A 19,814-nucleotide genomic window follows, 5' to 3' on the forward strand; every position below is an offset into this window, starting at 1 on the left:
GTAGACACTGACTCATCTCACGACTGTAGTTGGATAATGCGGAACAAATATCAGAAGTCAGCGAGTGGAATAACGTTTTCTTACCGTTTTAGCCCAATCTGTATGGGTCAAATTCAAAGTATACCTCATAGAAAGTATAAAACTGATGACAGCTAATGTGAATATGTCTTTTAAGGGTCATGTGTTTCACAGCTACCACTGTTATTTAGACATTATTTGCACACTGCAGTATTCTCTTGTTTATAAAGATGCACAATCTCTCTGAATGGATAAATAACTGTATAACTTTATATGCTGTTGTGTTTAGCATTTAATCCAACAAAGATAACAACATGGTGGCGGCATTTACAGTATGTGTCTTTATGTCAGAAACCCTGTGAGCAATGTCGTCATTCTAAAGGCAAAGCAGAAGTGAATACGTGATACTTCAAGCCTACATTTGTAGAATGACATTTTTTGGGTTCCTGTTGCTGTCACTATACACTCATAGCTGAATCATGTTGTTTTTTGGTATTGTTACGTTTTTTTTCTATTTCATGACAGTGACTCATCTTCTGAATCAATGAGGCTTTCTAATTTGATTTGAGTTTTTCATTTTCATTGAAAGGTTCATTGTTTTCAACTGCGTGCTCTCTCTCTTCATCTCCACTGTTTCATGATTCATTTCACGCCTCCTCTGAGCCATTATTATTTAATTTGCTTTCAAACCACAGGCAACTTATCATAAGTGACAGTCTATCACTGTCAGTCGTCCTTTTCCTGCTTTTCTCATTACTTTACAGAGGACTGATACAGCAATAATTGGACTGTTAGTAAAGTATATCCAGAGCCAACGTCCATTTAATTTCCCGAGCAGTTGACTTTTTTTCTATGTTAATCATAAGACCCTGCACAAAGTGGTCCCTGCCTTCTGTAGAATGAAGTCCTATCACTCTTTTGAAGTGTGTAATCCATCCCCACAGACATGACCATGGAGGAGGTCAGAGAGTACGAGCGTGCCACACAAGAAGCCACCAACCTGAAGATCGGCACCTTCCCCCCCGCCATCTCCATCTCAGAGACCCCCCTGCCATCCAGCGCCCGCAGCGGCCCCAGCAGCGCCCCGACCACTCCCCTCTCCACGGAAGCCCCCGAGTTCCTGTCGGTGCCGAAGGAGCGCCCCAGGAAGAAGTCCGCTCCGGAGACCTTGACCCTGCCGGATCCGGGCCGGAGGGATTCCCTCTTCAAACTGCCCAACTTCTTCTCCTGGAACTCCAGTCCGCAGCCAGAGTGAGAGCAGGGCTGCGCCACTGGTGAACGCCTTTGACCTGTGGATCAGTGGAGGATGCGTGCCCAGCACATCCCACAATGCCCCCCTCAAGCCAGCTGAAGTGAAGGAGACTTTTCACTGTCCTGGTGATCCAAGCCCCCTCGGCATACTCGCCGGTGTTACAGCAAAAGCCAACAGGTTCCGACAGGCAGCCTGACCTCCATAGCAAAAAGTCCTGCGAGGTGTAAAGGTATAGTGCGTCCTACAGTGCGAACAAAAGCAGCTGGAGGCTCCTCATTCTTCTTTTAGTTTACATTCCTGAAAATGTTTTTATCCCACAAGAGTATCACCTTGCTTTGTTTGTGTCTTGACAAGGTGTGTGGAGGTTCAGTCACTGCACATAATCTTTACATGTACAGAATTTTGTTTTTTTCTGCGTTAGGCATCGGAGTCTCTGGCTTTTGTTAAGTGGACCTTGTGGTTTGACGTATCTATTTATGTGGTTCAGACTTTACGACAGATCCTCGTTGGCCACTGTATCAGTTGAGTGTTATGGTTTTCACAGTCAGGTGTAAGGTGATTGTGTATTCTTGTATATATTGTATGATCTATATCTAAACCGGTAAATTGTCAGTACTTCAAAAAGAATATCATATCAAGTGACGATGCTGCTATGAAATGGTATTTTAAAGAACAGGACTCTCTATCTTCTTTAAGTGTTTATTATAGTGAGTTCTGTCAGCTACGTCGTCTGTAAATGAATTACGTAATTGCATGATTTTAACTGCAGAGACTGAATATTAAATGTTCTCTGTTTTTATTAGCTTGGTCTCACACTTGATGTTGTGTTTTAACTGAGTTTTTACAGACCGGTCATGTACTTTGCATGTTGTTTTGCATCTTTATTCATTTCAAATGTATACATTTTTTGTCATACTGTTGATGGGTTTTGTATTCAGTAAATTTAATTAAAATGAAATCCTGACGTATCCATAATTGTGTAAGAAGCCTTGATTCCTAAAAGCAACATTAGGAGATCTAATGATTATTTAGGGCACAGCCACACGAGGCATCGAGAAAGCTTCAATAAGCAATCCGGATGCATTTCTCCTTAAACACGAAGCATTTTGGATAAATAAACTAAAAACATATTATATGTAAAGTCAACTGTTATTTAGTTTTGATATAATTTGTTGGAAATAAGATTTGTTTTGTTATTTTGGCAAAATTGAATTTAACCACAAGATGGCACTATAACATGTAACGTATATACAGAAGGCAACGCAGGTGATACATGTTGAATTGATTACCAATGATGTGATTATCTGCCTTGTGTTTGAAAATGTATAAAAAGTGGTTTGCCACCAAGTATTCTTGTTTGGCCTCTGATGAAGACACATGTTGAGACATTGGGCTTAAATTAAATGAATAAACGTGTGTGTGTGTGTGTGTGTGTGGGGGGGGTTCTCCTTCAACAAGTCCTTCACTTTCACCTAATTTAATGCTACTGCAATACTGTTTAATACACACGGCTGTCAGTGTTTTGCAAACATTAATGCATCCTCTTTGCAACGGACCACGCTGACAACTCAGTTATTACAAACATGTTTTATTTAAAAAATAAAGTGTTGGATAGACCTGTGTGGGCACAGCCACTTTACAGAGTTTAACTTAGAACAAACTAACGCTAAACTCTTAATAAGCAGTGGATTTCTCCTACTGTCAACAGGATGCCGTTCTTTCCACCACAGTACAAAACAACATGAATATTACACACGAGTTTGTGATGACATTCGACCACACAAACAAAGCAAATGTTGCTGAATATTCATCTTCCGCATGAAGCCATCTGGAAGATGAAGAAATGTCAAGAGAAGTTGAGTCAATGTTGGCAAAGTTAAGAATAAGTCAGAGCGTAAAATGTGCAAAGTTCAGCTTGACCATAAACATTTATCTTTTAAAAGCAAACATCCATACCCATCAGAAACTCTTATAATATTAAATACATACAAAAAAAAATCACTGCTTATACAACACAAGGTGGAACAACACCACAAGAACAATGTAAATGAGGTTATGTTCTCACATCCTTACATGTAAACACAACAAAAACCTCCACCGAACATCAACCCAGTTGATGAAATGTGTTAAGTGCAAAGAAAGAAGAAGGGTCTATTTACGATGTGCGTGATTGTGCCTTTGTTACTTTTTTTTCCCCCTCTTCACTATCTTTCCTCTAGGTCTTTGGTGAGGCCATTTGTTCTCCGTATCTCCTTGAGGTCCCGCATGGCATTGAGGAACACCTCGTACCAAAAGAAGATGAAGCCCGTCGACAACGCCGCCTTCACAAGGCTGGGCGAGAGGCCTTTGAAGAAGCCTCGGGCGCCCTCCTCTTTGGCTATTTGAACCATGCAGTCCACCAGGCCTGTGTAAGTCCGCACCTGCACACGAGAAACCGGACACGATGCTTACACGTCAGGCGTAGACGTGCTCCGGGTATATGTGAAGCACGTCGTGGAGGAGCTTACCTGTCCGAACTGAGCTCTGGCTGCCTCGAAGCCGCCCACCTGCAGTCTCTTCTTGAAGAGGTCAAAGGGGTATGTGATTGTTTTGCTGATCATTCCAGCTCCACTGCCACAGACCAGGCTTCTCAGGTGGCCTTGAAAGGGAAAGGGGGACATAGGAAGAGATAAAACGTCAAGCCGTGAACCCTTCACGTGCTTTATGCGGTGTTGTAAATGCCACCATCTCCACCGACCTCCTAAGTTTCCCGTTTCTTTGGGCGGTGGAGCCAACAGTTTCTTGAAGACATTGAAGAAGAAGAACTGCAGCCCAGCGTAAGGAAACACCGCCAGCAGCGTTGGACACAGGCCGCGGTAAAATGTCAGCGCTCCCTCCGAGCGGCACATCGTGGACACAGCGTGACGCAGGTTCCTGTACACCTGAGAGGAAAGAAGAAGCGTTACACAGGGTTTCGCTATTTGCTAAAAATCAACACTTGCCTATTATGAGTCAATTAGCTGGCTGCTGTAGCGAGCAGGCAAGAGAGGATATTTTGTAGATTAAATGTAAGATGTTTTAAATACATTCAAAAGGAGAAAGCTAAATTCACAGTGTCTTGAATTTCAGTCCCAACAGGGGCTATCCAATAGAATCAAAACAATGACGTGAGAAATTCTTGACATATCTCTCCACCTTGGTTTCTCCCTGAGCTGCAAAGCGTGTCCTCAGTATGTCCAGAGGCTGGCAGACCACAGTAGCCGAGCACGCAGCCAAGCCGCCACACACAAAGTGAACTCCTGCCGTCTGGCTGTCGTACAGCGTCGACTTGTGGACCGTCTCCGTCAGAAACTCAAAACTGGCAAACTGCAAAAGCACGCGCACACAGTTATTTAAAACCTGTAAATACAGCTGACCGTGTTTGTCGGGTTGGTTTGAGAAAAAGGCCACACGGGCGCTATACCTGGACAGCCCCGTAGCAGATGGAGAGGAGCTGTGCGGGGACGTGGCCCTTCCAGAAAGCAGAGAGTCCCTCCTCTGAGTAAATGCACCGGGATGCCTGAAATAATCCCCGGTACTTTCCCTCGGGCCTCCGTGAAGACACGCGCTCAATCTGCAGCTGTGGGGGGGGAAAAATAGGGATGAACATACAGGACGCAAACAGCACTATTACCCATGAGAGTCCAGCTGATGAGATATGACACTGAGCTCTATCGTGAGTCCCGACCACCGCACACAGAAAGTAGTCCCACACATCATTACCTGAAATCTGATTTTGAGCACATCAAAGGGGCTGATGAGCGCCCGGGTGACCATCCCAGCAGCTGACCCGGCCAGGGCGGCCTCCTCTGGGCAGAGGGCTGCACCCTGAGCCCCGGGGTCAAAGCCCACCATGTCTCCACAGGAACCGATGCTCGTTAACACTGCAGAGAGAAATGGTGGAACACAGGATTTGTGTTTCGTAATGTTTAAAATGGATTATGAAGTTGGTAGATTCAGGATGTGTGAGCCATTAAGATTACTTGACAAAACCCTGAAATATGTTGGTGTCCTTTACTTAAGTAAGATGTTTACATAACACAGTGTAAAAGTACTCCTTTACAAGTAAAAGTCCTGCACTTTTTTTTTTTTATTATTTGACTTAATTATGCACAAACACACCTTTAACTACGTCATTCATTCACTTGTATTCTTGAGTCAGCAGAGGTTTGTGAAACATCTTCCTGGATGGGCATTTTTAGAACCTGTCGCCCATCCTAAACTACTGTAGAAGCATCAGCATCTAGAGAAAATAACACTGTCAACGTGTAGAGGACATGCAGTGGGACCTTGGGGCTAGCAAAGCTAAGCTAACAACAACAGAGCAGCTGATGCCTTTGAGCTGCAGACACTTACCTTCTAGTCCTTCATACATTAAACTACAGCTGCAGTACTGAGCCCGACACGTCCGGTCCAACAATAATAGGACAAGACAGCTTGCTACTCATAAGTGTTGTGCTGCACGTCACAGGTTGTCCGCATTACTTCCGGGTGAGACGGACCGTACTCCGCCTTTCAAAGAAGAAATATCGCGACAAGATGAATTCCTGCCTCGCTTCAACACACCGGAAATAACACGACCATCAAGAACATAGACGTAAAATCTTTGCTAACATCCCTATTAATTCCTTTAAATACGGAGAAATTAATGTAGAATTGCTAATGTGAAGCTATGCTTTTAGTTTGAATATAGATGACTATGCAATGCTGCATAATAGTCTTTATGGCATATGAAATGATGAATGCTCATTAAAGCATACTGCAATTAATTATTGTTTATATTCACAAACAAACTCAGCAGTATGCATAGGCTTTATAAATACAACAGCTGAAATGGTATTTACTTCTAACCTGCAGAGTATGAAGTAACTAAACCTTACATATCAACGCAACTGTCCATTTTATGTATTCTTCTTCAATATTTTTTGTTTTTGTATGAACTTATTTTTTATTTAATGTAATTTACTTAGTGTTCAAATTGAATCACAATTCAAGTTTAATACAGTATTTAATCTTGCTCTGTACACTTTCAACCAACATAACATTTAAAAAGTCAACGTGTTGTAACTACGTCTTATGGCCACTAGAGGTCGCTGCACACTAGTGGTGTTAACAGCATGATTACCTCATGGATGTATAGGATTACCCAGAGCCGTTTAACGAGAGTCACGTCATCTCCGTTCACTCAAACGGATATTTTTTGCTCATGGCTGATCTCTTTATACGGCTCTGGGATTACCTAAATAGCATTTCTGGTGATTACATTAAAAATAAAAAATATAAAACTCGGCAGAAGTGTAGATAAGGGTTGTGTTTACGAGAATCGGGACTTTTACGGTTGACACAGATGCAAATAGCGCTCTTTTCGTTCGTCGTTACGTTATTTTTGAAGAGGGGCAGGGACTCATCTCGCCACGATACCTCAGCTTTGAAAGGCTAACGTCTGCTTTACATCCACCCAAGTGGGATGACCAGCTTCGGTGTAAAGAAGTGGAGTCAATTTTAGGTAATTTTTGGCATTGTTATTATCGAAACGTGAGTAACTCTGTTAACTCTACATGTAACGTTAATATAACGGTACTCCGTTTCTTTCTTTTGGCGGTTGTAACGTAACAAAATGTACGTTAGACATCAAACTTGACGCTAACTCTCAACATTTAACGTTTTGGTTTCTGCAATTGAGGAGAAGCACTCAAGCTAACGTTAGCTAATTCTGTGTAAATTAGGTTAGCTAACATCACGTGTAACGTTAGCCAGACGTTCGGAGTAACGTTAGCGTAAGTTACATGTGGCTAACGGTATAAATACCTCCCAATTTAAAGGAATACTAACGTTATGTTCTTGAACTGAATCTGTTGATTTGGGGTGTTGGGTGATATTTGACCCTCGTCGGCCCCTGTAATCCCTCAGTGAATGAGCTGTGGGCAGTTTGATGACAGCACAGGATTTTGTTATTGTTGCTACAGAAGTTGTTCCGCTGTCTGTCTCTCACGTCACTGTGTTTCTAGCACTGGCTTGAGTCAGATCCTCAATGTGTGTGTTTACATTTCGTTTTAAAATACCAGTTACATCTAAAAAAGCAGTAATAAGTATTGTCTGATCTTTCCAGCGTGACCGCTCTCAGGGGTATTGTGGGTGCTACCGTCTGTGATGGAAAACACTGATGACTACAGGATCCAGTCTTTTGACCTGGACACACAGATGTTGCTGAAAACAGCCTTGAAAGGTCTGCGTGTTCCTCTTATTACTGACTTATTACAATTTCAGTTTCCTGCAGCATCCTCTGTGTGAATGATACACATTTTTGTAAATGCACTTTTGTTTCTTTCAGATCCAAGTTCAGTGAACCTGGAGAAGGTGTCCGATATCATCGTGGATCAGTCTTTAAAGGACCAGGTTTTCAGCAAAGAGGCTGGACGCATCTGCTACACCATCGTGCAGGTCCATACTAGTTTTACTTCTACATTTGCCTCTACACAGTTTGACAACCATTAGATTCTTTGATCAAGACACTGAGCACCATTGAGTCAAGAGGGATCTAAGAAACCAGAGCAGAACTTCAACATCTCATTAAGTCTCTTAACCAAATTCTTAATCCTCTTCCCTTATTAATGCCTAACTGGTAGTTTACACTGGAGCAACAGGAGGCTCTTAAGCCAGCTTACTTTACAATCGCTGTGTTTCCTGACTTTTGGTCCATACCTCCACCTTCTATCTTGGTCACCTCGCTGCAGGCCGAGGCCAAGCAGAACAACGGGACGTTCAGGAGGAACGTGTTGAACCGCCTCCAGCAGGAGTTCAAGAAGCGCGAGGAGACGAGGGGGCGCTCGCTGCAGGAGTGGGTGTGCTACGTCACGTTCATCTGTAACGTCTTCGACTACCTCAAAGTGAGTTACTGCTGCTTCCCCTTAAGATATGTTTTAAACTTGATCATGTTATCATGTGGGCTTAATCAACAATACGGAGCGACATTGTTGAATATCTCTGGATCAGAGCATCTGTAGAATGTCTTGAATGTGTTGTCTTTGATCACATCTTGTGTTCAGATGTAAAACACTGTTATACAAGTGTGGTTATACAAGGGTTAAATATGAAGGTGTGGCCCCAGTTCACTTTCACAATGACTCAGGTTACATCCTTGATAACGGCCATTGTTGTTTTGAACAGGTCAACTCTCTTAATAGTGGCTCAGTGCTCATTTTTCACTTTGTGTGAAAGGGAAATTAAACTACAGACAACAACACAGCTGCATCTATTGTAAAGTGTTTGAGCACTATGTATGTTTTTTTTCTTGACGTTTAGGTGAACAACATGCCAATGGTGGCTCTGGTCCATCCTGTGTATGACTGTCTGATCAGGCTGGCCCAACCAGATGCTCTAATAAATGAAGAGGAGGTGAGAAAGAATGTTTTTTTGTTGTTGTTATATTCATTTTATGAATAAGCACTGATAAATATCCTGCATATGTGGCAATAGTTTTTCACACCCCTCCCTGTGTCTTGGAGGCGGTCCTGGTCCACCTCAGCAGGCAGTTGGCTGACATGAGAAGGTCGTTAGCTTGATTAGGCTCACCTGGAGCTATAAAACGCTGACCTTGTGCTCCCTCATTATGTGGTTGACATCCACTCTGCCTCATTGTCGTTTGCGCCTTCAAAAACCTCCACAGCACACATCTATGCATTGTTGCTATTGCTGTTGAGTGATGGACACATTCCAATGTTCATTTGAGTTAACTTTAGTTTGATAAATTGTGTTTGTTATTAAGTATAAACCTTGCATGGTCTCCTTGTTCACCCTGAGCTACTGTTTGACCAATCTGGTGTGAGACCTTTGTGGTTTGTTTAAGCGCTTTTCAGGAGTACAGATTTAAGTGCCTTTGCTAATGAGCATTTTTGGGAGTACCAAGCAAAAAGCTAATCACGACTTTGTTAAAGGAAGAGAACGGGTCAAAAAAAGTATTCAGCTCAAGCTGGCATCATCAAGTAACGTTAATGTTCGAGACTCTAGAATGTCTTTGGTCTGGTGCGTTAGCTGATAGTGTCATCAGTAAATGTTATCGCGCTAACGTTAATGTTGCCTCCCGGTGTCTTTGAAGAGTCCTGTTCCTCCTCAGCAGGCAGCAGAGAGGGTCGTTAGCTTGATTAGGCTCACCTGGAGTTTAACCTTGCATAGACTCCCTCTTTCGTCACATTCCCGGAGCAAGTTCAACATTGTAGCAGAAGTATTTAGGAGAAATTCTGATTCCTTATGACATATTTTGAGTCACAGGCCATGGTAGCAATAATACTCATGTCTAACTTTGAGAAACCACATAAAACGAGGTGCAGACCAGTGTGACCTTCAATGCAAATCCATCAAAACACCTTGCACACCTCTCCTCTAGACCACCATGCTTTATTCACAAACGTTTTCGGCCGTGTCTGAGGCCATTTCCTGACTGTAATGTAACTTTAATATCATGGATATAAGTCCCTGACGTCCCCTTCTCCTCCTCCTCCCTCTGCAGGTGGACTGTCTGGTGGTGCAGCTGCATCGCATCGGAGAGCAGCTGGAGAAGGTGAACGGCCCGCGGATGGACCAGCTGTTCTTCCTGCTGCGGGACGGCTTCCTGCTGCAGGAGGGCCTGACCTCTATGACCCGTCTGCTGCTGCTGGAGATCCTGGAGTTCAGGGCCGGAGGCTGGGTGCTCAGCGGCACCGCCCACAAGTACTACTACAGTGAGATTGCCGACTAGGATTGTTTTGCATGGACAAAGGGTGCTGAGCAGCCTCTGATTATTTAAAAACCAGCAACATTTCTGAAGGACGTCGACATCCTCCAGGAAACCAGCGGAGGGGTTTTGAGAAGACGGCGGTTCATAAAACTGTAAATAGACTTTTTGATTTGGCTGTTTGATAATATTTCCGAGACTTGGTGCCGTGGATGTGGAATGTGCAATAGTTCACAAAGTTATGTTAACGAGGTTTAGCCACATTCAGGTACACTTTGTTTTAAAGAAGCTGAAGATATTTTTTAAGTTTTTTTTTTTTTTTATTGATCTTGCAGGCATTCCTGTTTTAAAGAAGCATTTCAAAGTCCCAACTTATTTTTTACCAGATCCACAGGACTTGGAACAGACATTCCAGTAAGAGACAAGCTGGTCTTTGCTTTGCTTTTTCTGTTGTGACCAAATTTAATTGATAATCAATATTTTTAATAATTTAGTTTGTGGAATTGACATTTTACAAAAAAGTTTGAATTGCTATTCAGAGGACTTTTCTCCCTCATTGGTCCTGTAGGATTCCTGAGTTACTGTTTTAATTAGATAAAGTGTCTTAATTCAGGGACCTTCTTTTAGTTAATTCTTTGTTACAGCTCGACTAATACACTAAAGACCAAGAGCTTAGTTACCGTTCATATTTTAAAATAGTTTCTACAGATAAATCAATCAGATATTAAACAAATTTCTGGATTCACAAATTTCATTTGTTAACTTGTGCCAATATAACAAGAACAGCGTCGTGCAACACTTCTTGCCGGAGCTCTTAATTTGTAGTTTAATTTACTGAAATAAAAGTAGCAATACCACAGTAACCAAAAGTAAAGTACTCATCTTGTATTATTAATCTGCAAAATATCTAGGAACTAAAGTTATCACATAAATGAAAGTACAATATTTACCTCAATTGTTTTAAAGTAAATGTGCTTAGTTGCTCTCACCACTGCTGGAGGAATGTTTATGTTCATGTTGACGTGTACGCAGGTCAGTTATAAAACCAGCAGACGTCCTGTTCACTCCACTGTATGTAGCTGAGCTCAGTCTGCTGTTTGACTCTCACTCACGTCTTCACAGTCTTTAACCAGAGCTGTGCCTTTTGATTCAGACACAAGCAGACGAATGTCGTGTGGTAGAAATGTTGCATTTGAAATAGCATTGTTTTGAAAAGCTGTTCCTGTAATTATATGTAAATAAGTAAAGGTTAATATAAAATTGGCAGACAGATCAACCTCGGTGTTGGAAAATAGTTTAATTAAAAGCCCAGCCATGGTCAGGATTTAGGAAATGTTGTATTATATTTCCCCAAATATTTTCTTCTAGTTGTGTTTGAGGATTTCAGTTTAAAGGTTTTTTTTCCACCTCCTTTAGACCAAGTTAATAAAACAAACACGATAAGTTCAACGCCATATTAAAGTGATCTTGAAGAGTTGAACTAGTCCCTTAATGACGGGACGCAGTGCTGACTGCAGCATCTGTTCATATATTTTATTACATTTTTACATTTCTCAATTCCATTTTTTATGGTTGGGTTGTACATTTAATGCAAATGTATTTGTTCTAATAAATCTTGGAAGTTTTTCCTTAGTTGTGTGTTTATTAACAGTACAGTTGAGCCCCGTCTGTATATTGTACACGATGCAGTAGTCCAGCTCACTTTTTACAGCGTAGTCCTTCCAACAAAAGGCTTTTCACGGTGTTCGTTATTCATAGAAGCGCTCCGAGTAGCAGAATGTGTCCCTGAATGTCTGTATTTCAGTCCCGAGGGGTTTCTCTCTCTACCACCAGCGGTAGTGAGCGTAGGCTCGGTTGGCTTCGGCCATCTTGTGCAGCTCAAACTTCTTCTTGATGACGTTGCCCTCGTTCACGGATGCCGCCAGCAGTTCCTGGGAAAGCTTCTCGTACATGTGCATGCGTCGATGTTTGTTGTCCCTGCACTCTGAGATCATCCATTTCATGGCGAGGTAGCGACGTCGGTTGTCCGACAGAGGGATGGGCACCTGGGTGGAGACCGAAACAGAATATAATTAGACTTTTATGTTTACTTCTTTCAAATCCAACAATTGTTGATCTGCCTCATCACTCACCTGGTAGTACTTTCCTCCTTTCTGTATGCTGGCCAGCCCAACGACAGGCTTACAGTTCTCCAGAGCCTGGTGGAAAATGGCGTAGGGGTTACACTCGATCTCCTCCTTCTTCCCTTCTGGAGTTTTGTGGTATTTCTCCACCTGTTTCCTCTTCATGCTCCCCAGGGTCTGGAAGCAGAAAGAGAGAGAGCGATTTAGACACACGGCAAATCTTTGAGCTCCACTTTGAGTTTGCTTCCTTACGTCCGTCATGATCTCTCTGGCCAGAACCTTGTTTCCGTCCGTCATCATCATGTTGATGAATTTACTGAAAAGGAAAAGAGAAAACCTTTATCGCCTGACATGAAGTCTCAGAGCTTTGACTGAAGACGTGAACTCCTGCTGCAGAGAGCTGGGGGGGGGGGGGTCTGTCTGTTGTACCTGAGGACCGGGTCGCTGAACACAGAGCTGGTGACTCCGCTGGCTGCTGCCTTGATGGGTCGGAGCGCTTTCAGCTCCCGCTGCTCCTTCTCCTCGGCACTCAGCTCCGTCTCCGGGGTGCTGTAGGCCTCCTTCCTGACCTCCGGCTCCAGATAGTACGGGTTGTATCTGCTCCACCTCACCAGGAACACTCTGCCGACAAAGGACAGGCGAGAGAGTTTCACAAGTTACTTTGATATTTAAAAAAAGTTAGTCAAATCATATAAAACTTTGAAACATTTTTGATTAGATTAATTCTGGAATAAATAGTTGATCAACAGAAAATGATCTGGTGAACTGGTGAATTAGGATTTGCTGCTTTTCTCAGTTATCATTGTAAATCAAACATATTAGGTTTCATTATTGTTATTATTGGTCGAACACAGTTGAAGACGTCCTGTCAGTATTTTGCATGTTTTGGAACATTTTATTAAAAAAATGATTAAATGAACAAAACATGTAATTATTTTAGACACTGTAGTGTTAATTTTGTATTGAAAAATATTGACATTAATGAGAGTAGCTGATTGATAGTAAAACATTTGATCTAAGTGATTCACAGAAGAAGAAGAAAACAAAAGCAAAATACATAAAGGCATATAGAGGTATACAAAGCACTAAATGCAAATATAAAGTCATAAATTAAGATAAAAGATGTAAAATTAGATATTAAATGACAGAGAGCTAAAAAAAAAGACAAGAGGATAACCAATTAAATCAAGTTAACCGTTGGTAGTCTAACGTTGGTAAACCGTTAATAGTCTGAATTTATTTTTTATTGAAAAACAATAAAATCACTGAATATATTTTATAGGACAGAGGAAGCAAGCGTAATAATGAAGATAGTTTATCGCAGACTTGCTATTTAACGTTCGTGTTGGCAGATATTTAAACATTAGAGCAATCACATCATTTACATCGTTTCGTTCCTGAATTGCAGTAAAATTGCGCTCAAAGCACAGTAATATCAAATAGACCGCTCATACAACCTGTTAATGTGTCTGTGTCTTTATTAAATGATAATTACCTTGGTGTCCAAGGTTTTAATAATCCTGAGATGGAGGCAGCCATCTTGAAAATGTGAGTGTCAGTTCGGACCCCAGCTTAGTACCTCCTGCAGATGCCTTCAGAAAAAAAAGTTGAATTCAAAATCAGAGTTTCATTCGGTAGATTTAAAACTGAACACTAATGTGATTTTTTTTTTACAACGGTACACATTGTTTCTTATTTTTTTTTTTTATAATTCTGATCAATAATGTTGGACTCTCGCGCACACGCTGGTGGTGACATCACGCGATGTTGTTAGTGCTATGGCGTACCAGGAAGGGGAGTCGCTTGAATCCTGGCTCAGTGAGTGATTAATCTCATTTTATGAATTAAATAATGTGGGTAATTAGCTGGATACGGGGCAGTAACGTTAAATCGGTGATGTAAGGAAGCTGTTAGCACGCGCTGATAGCCGCTTTCCAGCTTGCTGGAGGGAGCCGATAGAGGGTCCTGCTGGTTCACAGTCTGCATCACTGGCAGGATGGGTGGAGAGCCTTAATACACACTGCATGGGTCACGTTTATCAGTGACAGCTCAGTCTGTGTGCACTGATTGTTTACAGAAGATAGTTGTCCCTCAGCACAGTTAAATACTTGCTGCTGTTTGTTGGACAGCAGTGAGCAGCACTGCCAATACAATGAGCACTCTATCATTAATTACGAGGATGACAATTGCTGCATTGTAACGTTTGATCACAATAGGATGTGTTGTGCATGCACATAGTGCTCCTCAAACACACTTGTGTAAGTTAGTGTAAATGTCTCTCTCTGACAGATAAAGCCACCCATCCGACAAACAGACAGGAGGACTGGGAGTACATCATAGGCTTCTGTGATCAGATCAACAAGGAGCTGGAAGGGTATGTCTGTGATTATCTTTCTTTAGTCACCTCTAGAAAAAAGAAAAAAAAAAGTCTCTCATCTGGAATTTCTTGTTGCAGTCCTCAGATAGCTGTGACTCTGCTCGTCCACAAAATACACTCGCCACAAGAATGGGAAGCTCTGCAGGCTCTGACAGTAAGAAATGATTCACCTTAATATCAACAAGCACCTTTTTGTTAGTCTCCCTCAAAGCTGTCTTCATCTTAACGATGTTGTCTACAGGTATTGGAGGCATGTATGAAGAACTGCGGCAGAAGGTTTCATAATGAAGTCGGAAAATACAGATTTTTGAACGAGCTGATTAAAGTTGTGTCTCCAAAGGTAAGCAGCCTCATAATTAGTTTATCTGAAATGTATGCTGACTGTATGTGCTACCATCCAGCCTCTTTTTTTCCTCTTGTTTTTCCCAGTACATGGGTGACAGTGCACCTGAGAAGGTGAAGCTGAAGATTGTGGAGATGCTGTACAGCTGGACGGTGGCTTTTCCAAATGAAACCAAGATCGGCGAAGCCTACCAGACGCTGAGGAGACAGGGTGTGTTGAGATCAGTCAGGCGGGTCACATGACGCGTGTGAAACAACATCTTATTATCCTCGCTCTCCTCACCAGGCCTCGTGACGCATGACCCCGAGTTACCGCTGGACAGGACTCTGATTCCCTCTCCTCCGACTCGACCGAAACATCCGGTGTTTGACAACGAGGACATGGGCAAGGTGAGAGGCCGGAGGAAAGGAACGAGCAAAGAAAACAACGCTCCTCTCTGAATAATTAGAGTTTATTACATGAAAATGAAGGGCATCGCCACCAACAGTTTAGCAGAATCATTTGTTGTCGGTGAAACTAGTGCTGTCCATTTAGTAGTGAAGGAGGTCGGTGTGTATGTGTGTTTGTGTGTGTTTAGCTGCTTGCTGAGCTTCTCCGGAGTAAAAATCCAGAAGACCTCCAGGAAGCCAACAGACTAATCAAAAACATGGTGAAAGAGGTAAGAGCTGTATTTCTCGCTGAAACCGTTGCATTGAATTTATTTAACATTGTATAATATTTGTTGTAGCTGACGTGACCGTGTCTATGTGTGGTGCACAGTGACATTGTGTCTTGTTGTTTTTAACAGGATGAGGCTCGAGTGCATAAGGTGACAAAGCGTATCCACACGCTGGAGGAGGTGAACATCAATGTCAAGCTGCTCACGGAGATGCTGTCACAATACAACAGAGACAGCTCCACCGACTCAGACAGGGATATCATTAAGGTGCGTGTGTCCGTGTATTCACACACTCACATACACACATCAGATCTTTAACCTACAAGGAAGAAACTGGACCATTTCCTTCTAAACAGGGAAAACACAACTTTTCCAGATGTAGGAGTAATGTATTCATGTCCTAAAACTCTCTGTGCAGTCAGCATCCTAACATGATTTATTTATTTACGAGGGACAGTCACATTAACCAACGTCTCAGTTTCCACCTCAATGCTAATGATATGTAAACACAATAAGAGTACGTAAGTTTGTGCTTAAGATCAGTTTACGAGTGTTGTCTCTTATATTTATATCTAATTATTTTATATGTTTGCATTATTCAAATGCCAACACCACAGCTGTGTTTTAACTGTACAGCACCTCCTTTGCGTTTTTATCCCAGGAACTCTACGAGCGATGTGACAAGCTGAGGCGCGCTGCTTTCAAAATGGCCACCGAGACGGAGGACAATGACACCAATTTAGGTTTGCTGTGCTTGCTATTTTGTCTTTCTCCGAAGAAGCCCGTTCTCGACCGTTTCCGCTGTGTGTGACCATCTGTAACCTTTGACTCCTCAGGTGACATCTTGCAGGCCAGCGATGACCTCTCCAGGGTCATCAACGCCTACAAGAAGATTGTCGAGGGGCAGAACATTAACGGCGACAGCGAGGACCCTCGATCCACAGCTGCTCCCAGCGAGAGCGGTGAGCGACGTCTCAGAGATGTGCTCACGTTTCTGTTAAATAAGCGCGATTGCTTCATGTGTCCTCTTCACTCGACAGACACCACAGACACACTGATCGACCTCGCCGGCCTCGACACTCCGAGTCCCCCTCAGCCCGCCCCCCCTCCCTTCCAGTACTCGAATCTGGTCTCTGCCAATCCCACGGCTTCTCCCATCCCCGTCCTGCCTCCTCCTCCCAAGCGCCTGGCCGGCTCCCACGGCAGCCAGAGCAGCAGCCCGAGTCACCCCCCCCTCGACAAGGCCTCCACTGCCCTCTCACTCCTCGACGATGAGCTGCTGTCTCTAGGTAGCGTATCCCCCATCGGGACTCACTGAGCTAAAGGAACACTTTCACATTTTGGGTAATAAGCTCGGCTCATGGCTCTCTTTAACAAAATCCGAATGCCTGTATCTTCTTCCAGGACTGAACGACCCCCCTACCTCTCTGAGCAGCCAATCAAAACCCAGCTTGAATGAATTGTCCAATCAGTGGACTTCCTTGCAGGTACATCTAAGATGTTGAACCAGACCGCGGCTTTGTTCGTTAACATGTCAACAGGAGAGGGTCAACTACCTGTTGTCTCCTCTTCTCCTCTGCAGGCTCCAGCTGCAGGTGTGGATATGTTTGGCAGTGTGGCGTGTTCTGGTCCAGCTGTGCCTCCAGCTGTGCCTCCAGCTGAACCCGCTGCTGCCACACACAGTCTGCAGGACCTGCAAGACCTGGCCATGATGGGCTTTTCAGATCACAAGAGGTACACAGTCACCTACAGCCTCTCTGTCAGTGCTCTCTAACTATTTGAGAGTAAACACTGTACATTCCCACACAATTGTCTCTTATTATGTGCTTGTTTGTAGACATTTTGAGGATTTATTTTTGTGTACAAGGTACTTTAAGGTCTCATAGCGATCTATCAATTGTGATTTTTCAGCTTGTCCATCCAGATGGCGGCCAGAGGAAGCAGCTTTGGGTTGCCTGCAGCAGCACCCCCCCTCGTACCAGGGCGTGGCTCTCCCTCCTCGCCGTCTCTCCTCCAGGGAACGTTTCCCGGCTCTCCCGCTCTGTCCCACGCCAAGGCGGCCCAGAGCCTGGGCTCCGCCCCGGGCAGCCCGCTGTTCCGCTCTCTGTCCCCCTGCCACCTCCCCCTCCAGGGCAGCCCGGCCAGAGCCACGGACTCCCTGAGCAGCGTGCACGTCCCTCCGGAGGCCATCAGACCGAGTAAGGAACAGGGGACAGCAGAGGGGGGCGGGTACGACGGGGCTCGACTGGTTAACGGACAAATGATTTGGATGAATGTCTGCCTGTCCCCTCCTCAGGTAAAGTGCTGCCCGTGACGGCCTACGACAAGGACGGCGTTCGAATGCTCCTCAACTTCGCCGCCGACTGTCCCCCCGGCAGGCCTGACGTGTTGGTAATGGTGGTGTCCATGCTCAACACGGCACCGCTGCTTGTTCACAACGTGGTACTGCAAGCTGCCGTGCCAAAGGTAGAGACACGTGTTCCCCTGATACCTTCCACTGTGCGTTCATTTGACTCTTTGTGCTGCTGTCCCTCGGCCACCTTCGGCACGGAAGCACGTTGTAGAAAATTCATCCTTTTTAATGAAGGCATAAATACACAGACTCCTTTCATCCTCCACCAGGCAATGAAGGTGAAGCTGCTGCCTCCATCGGGAGCAGAACTGGCTCCGTTTAACCCCATCCTGCCTCCAGCCTCCATTACCCAGATCATGTTGCTGGCCAACCCAACAAAGGTAGGTGACACAATCACACTTAAGGACACAAATACACTAAGAATGTCGGCGCCACAGAGCTTTAATGCTAAAAGATCTTTGTGTGCGTGTGTGTGTGTGTGTATCCTCACAGGAGAAGGTGCGTCTGCGCTTCAAGCTGGCCTTCACACTTGGAGACCGTCTGTGCAACGAGGTTGGAGAGGTCGACCAGTTCCCCCCACCAGAGACATGGGGTCAGCTATAGAGGTGTGGGGGACCGGTTCATGCTCCATGAAGGTGTGTGTGCGTGTGTGTGTGTGTGTGTTTGTGTGTGTGTGCACATCCATCCCAGAGAGAAAGGAGGGGAAATTCAGCTGCACTCGACCTTACAGCGTCACATTCCTTATAGTTGTTCATTTTTCTTTTCGGCCATTGTTATTACTGGCAGTGAGAAGCTAACAGCAGAAACTAAAGTTGTATTAATACGGTGCTTGTGTACTTTTCTGCTGCGAACAAACTAAAAATACACACTGGGCAAGTAAAACAGCCGCGGTGTTTACAGGTCGATGGTGTTATGATAAATATTAAAAGGGATTTTCCCCAAGATGAATATAACGGATTTTAACGTGCTATAAATAATCAATGCATCAGAGCTCAGCTCCAGACGGACGTGATGGATTGCAGTATCGCAAAATTGCTAACATCTAAGTTAGCAGAGCCTAAGATACAAACAGCTGTGCTTTTATTTAATGTATTCCTCTGGCTGAGCACTTTGTTTAGCCCGCAGAAAATATACTTGAATATATCCAGATATTTGAAAACAGGATCCAGGAGATTTCTTAAACTGGAAAATGAATCCCGTTTAGTGAAAACTACTGATTACTTCAGACATCAAGATGTTTGACATGGGTACCTGTTTATCAATTATACTATTAAAATATGTAGAGGACCAACAATATTTAATTTTGTTCTGTAAAGGGAACCGACTGCACTTAAGGTGGTTCATTTTTATTCATAACTATGTCGTTATGTTTGAGTCAAACTCTGGTTTTATTTCATGGGATTAGTCTTTTCTTTTGAAAATAAATGAAAGGTGATTGTTCCCATTTCAGTCGTGATGTTAGCAGTGGGTGATTATATTTTTGTTTTATATTTTAAAGATTATTTACTCCTCTACCGATGTCAAGTGTTGGGAGTATTTTTGTCTTATTTATTGTTTTCTGTTCCGTTTTAGTATTTCAGTGCATCACTGAACCTAGAAAATGTGAACTGAAAAAAAATGTAAATGTAAAGGGAAATCCGTCACCAGGTGGATGAAGTGTGTGTTCAGCAGTGAGCCTGTGCTGTGAGCAACGTTTCATAAATCAGTGCTGCTGATCCTCCCGTAGGTCCCTCTGGTCGTCCTCCGCTCGTCACGCGGGATGTACAGACGAGGTGTTTACTGTACATAGTGTGTAATGTACCTTTTCTTTGTTGTATAACAAGTTATGTGAACATGTGACGTGTAGATTTTGGGAGAGCGCTAGGTCTGTACATACTGTATGATGTGCCATGTGTTCGCTACCTGAAAACAAATAAATACTTTCAACGGACGCCTGAGGTTATTTTACTTATTGAGAGGCAA

At 43.5% G+C, this 19,814-nt stretch overlaps 5 protein-coding genes across 6 annotated transcripts in view; 3 read left to right on the forward strand and 2 right to left on the reverse strand.

Annotated features, from left to right (window-relative positions):
- The window catches only part of pitpnc1a (phosphatidylinositol transfer protein cytoplasmic 1a), a gene marked incomplete at both ends in the record, with an annotated part of 34,215 nt that extends 32,942 nt beyond the window's left edge, over window positions 1-1,273 (forward strand). The window contains one exon of the mRNA XM_079177109.1: window positions 963-1,273. Within this exon, the coding sequence (XP_079033235.1) occupies window positions 963-1,273 (311 nt within the window). The remainder of the gene's footprint in view (window positions 1-962) is intronic.
- A 1,578-nt stretch (window positions 1,274-2,851) lies between these two features.
- On the reverse strand, window positions 2,852-5,766 carry slc25a19 (solute carrier family 25 member 19). Of its 2 annotated transcripts, none has more exons than XM_079177710.1 (7): window positions 5,645-5,766; window positions 5,012-5,172; window positions 4,713-4,868; window positions 4,445-4,615; window positions 4,008-4,191; window positions 3,778-3,908; window positions 2,852-3,690 (listed from the first exon to the last, which is right to left on the reverse strand). In XM_079177710.1, the coding sequence occupies exons 1-7, from the start codon at window positions 5,661-5,663 to the stop codon at window positions 3,475-3,477; spliced, it is 1,038 nt and encodes a 345-aa protein (XP_079033836.1). In that variant the 5' UTR covers window positions 5,664-5,766; the 3' UTR covers window positions 2,852-3,474. The 2 variants fall into 2 exon arrangements, with proteins under 2 accessions (XP_079033836.1, XP_079033837.1); XM_079177711.1 differs by lacking the exon at window positions 5,645-5,766 and adding an exon at window positions 5,411-5,491.
- Window positions 5,767-6,734: 968 nt separating this feature from the next.
- On the forward strand, window positions 6,735-11,623 carry LOC306709984 (MIF4G domain-containing protein B-like). The gene is made up of 6 exons (XM_079178323.1): window positions 6,735-6,794; window positions 7,398-7,514; window positions 7,620-7,729; window positions 8,023-8,175; window positions 8,591-8,683; window positions 9,795-11,623. The coding sequence occupies exons 2-6, from the start codon at window positions 7,439-7,441 to the stop codon at window positions 10,020-10,022; spliced, it is 660 nt and encodes a 219-aa protein (XP_079034449.1). The 5' UTR covers window positions 6,735-6,794; window positions 7,398-7,438; the 3' UTR covers window positions 10,023-11,623.
- mrps7 (mitochondrial ribosomal protein S7) lies at window positions 10,207-13,684 on the reverse strand. The gene is made up of 5 exons (XM_079178324.1): window positions 13,617-13,684; window positions 12,551-12,742; window positions 12,374-12,437; window positions 12,131-12,298; window positions 10,207-12,043 (listed from the first exon to the last, which is right to left on the reverse strand). The coding sequence occupies exons 1-5, from the start codon at window positions 13,658-13,660 to the stop codon at window positions 11,822-11,824; spliced, it is 690 nt and encodes a 229-aa protein (XP_079034450.1). The 5' UTR covers window positions 13,661-13,684; the 3' UTR covers window positions 10,207-11,821.
- A 200-nt stretch (window positions 13,685-13,884) lies between these two features.
- Window positions 13,885-19,776, forward strand: gga3b (golgi associated, gamma adaptin ear containing, ARF binding protein 3b). The gene is made up of 17 exons (XM_079177083.1): window positions 13,885-13,939; window positions 14,411-14,495; window positions 14,577-14,652; window positions 14,740-14,838; window positions 14,928-15,051; window positions 15,127-15,230; window positions 15,419-15,499; window positions 15,629-15,766; window positions 16,161-16,242; window positions 16,336-16,461; window positions 16,540-16,788; window positions 16,904-16,986; window positions 17,082-17,233; window positions 17,411-17,697; window positions 17,796-17,965; window positions 18,122-18,232; window positions 18,345-19,776. The coding sequence occupies exons 1-17, from the start codon at window positions 13,900-13,902 to the stop codon at window positions 18,453-18,455; spliced, it is 2,118 nt and encodes a 705-aa protein (XP_079033209.1). The 5' UTR covers window positions 13,885-13,899; the 3' UTR covers window positions 18,456-19,776.
- Window positions 19,777-19,814: the final 38 nt, after the last annotated feature.

Source organism: Pholis gunnellus, assembly GCF_910591455.1.
Source record: "Pholis gunnellus genome assembly, chromosome: 17".
In the NCBI taxonomy this organism is placed as follows: Eukaryota; Metazoa; Chordata; class Actinopteri; order Perciformes; family Pholidae; genus Pholis; species Pholis gunnellus.

Excerpts from the sequence above, each read along its gene's own strand:
- slc25a19 (XM_079177710.1), bottom strand. Across the intron at positions 4,616-4,712 it reads TCTGCTACGGGGCTGTCCAG|TTTGCCAGTTTTGAGTTTCT; the intron begins GTATAGCGCCCG and ends GTGCTTTTGCAG. Across the intron at positions 3,909-4,007 it reads AGAAACGGGAAACTTAGGAG|GCCACCTGAGAAGCCTGGTC; the intron begins GTCGGTGGAGAT and ends TTCCCTTTCAAG.
- LOC306709984 (XM_079178323.1), top strand. The coding sequence starts at position 7,439 with ATGGAAAACACTGATGACTACAGGATCCAGTCTTTTGACCTGGACACA. Across the intron at positions 7,515-7,619 it reads GCTGAAAACAGCCTTGAAAG|ATCCAAGTTCAGTGAACCTG; the intron begins GTCTGCGTGTTC and ends TGTTTCTTTCAG. Across the intron at positions 8,176-8,590 it reads ACGTCTTCGACTACCTCAAA|GTGAACAACATGCCAATGGT; the intron begins GTGAGTTACTGC and ends CTTGACGTTTAG.
- mrps7 (XM_079178324.1), bottom strand. The coding sequence starts at position 13,660 with ATGGCTGCCTCCATCTCAGGATTATTAAAACCTTGGACACCAAG. Across the intron at positions 12,743-13,616 it reads TTAAAACCTTGGACACCAAG|AGTGTTCCTGGTGAGGTGGA; the intron begins GTAATTATCATT and ends CTTTGTCGGCAG. Across the intron at positions 12,438-12,550 it reads TTCAGCGACCCGGTCCTCAG|TAAATTCATCAACATGATGA; the intron begins GTACAACAGACA and ends TTTCCTTTTCAG.
- gga3b (XM_079177083.1), top strand. The coding sequence starts at position 13,900 with ATGGCGTACCAGGAAGGGGAGTCGCTTGAATCCTGGCTCA. Across the intron at positions 16,243-16,335 it reads GGACAATGACACCAATTTAG|GTGACATCTTGCAGGCCAGC; the intron begins GTTTGCTGTGCT and ends TTGACTCCTCAG. Across the intron at positions 17,234-17,410 it reads GGCTTTTCAGATCACAAGAG|CTTGTCCATCCAGATGGCGG; the intron begins GTACACAGTCAC and ends GTGATTTTTCAG.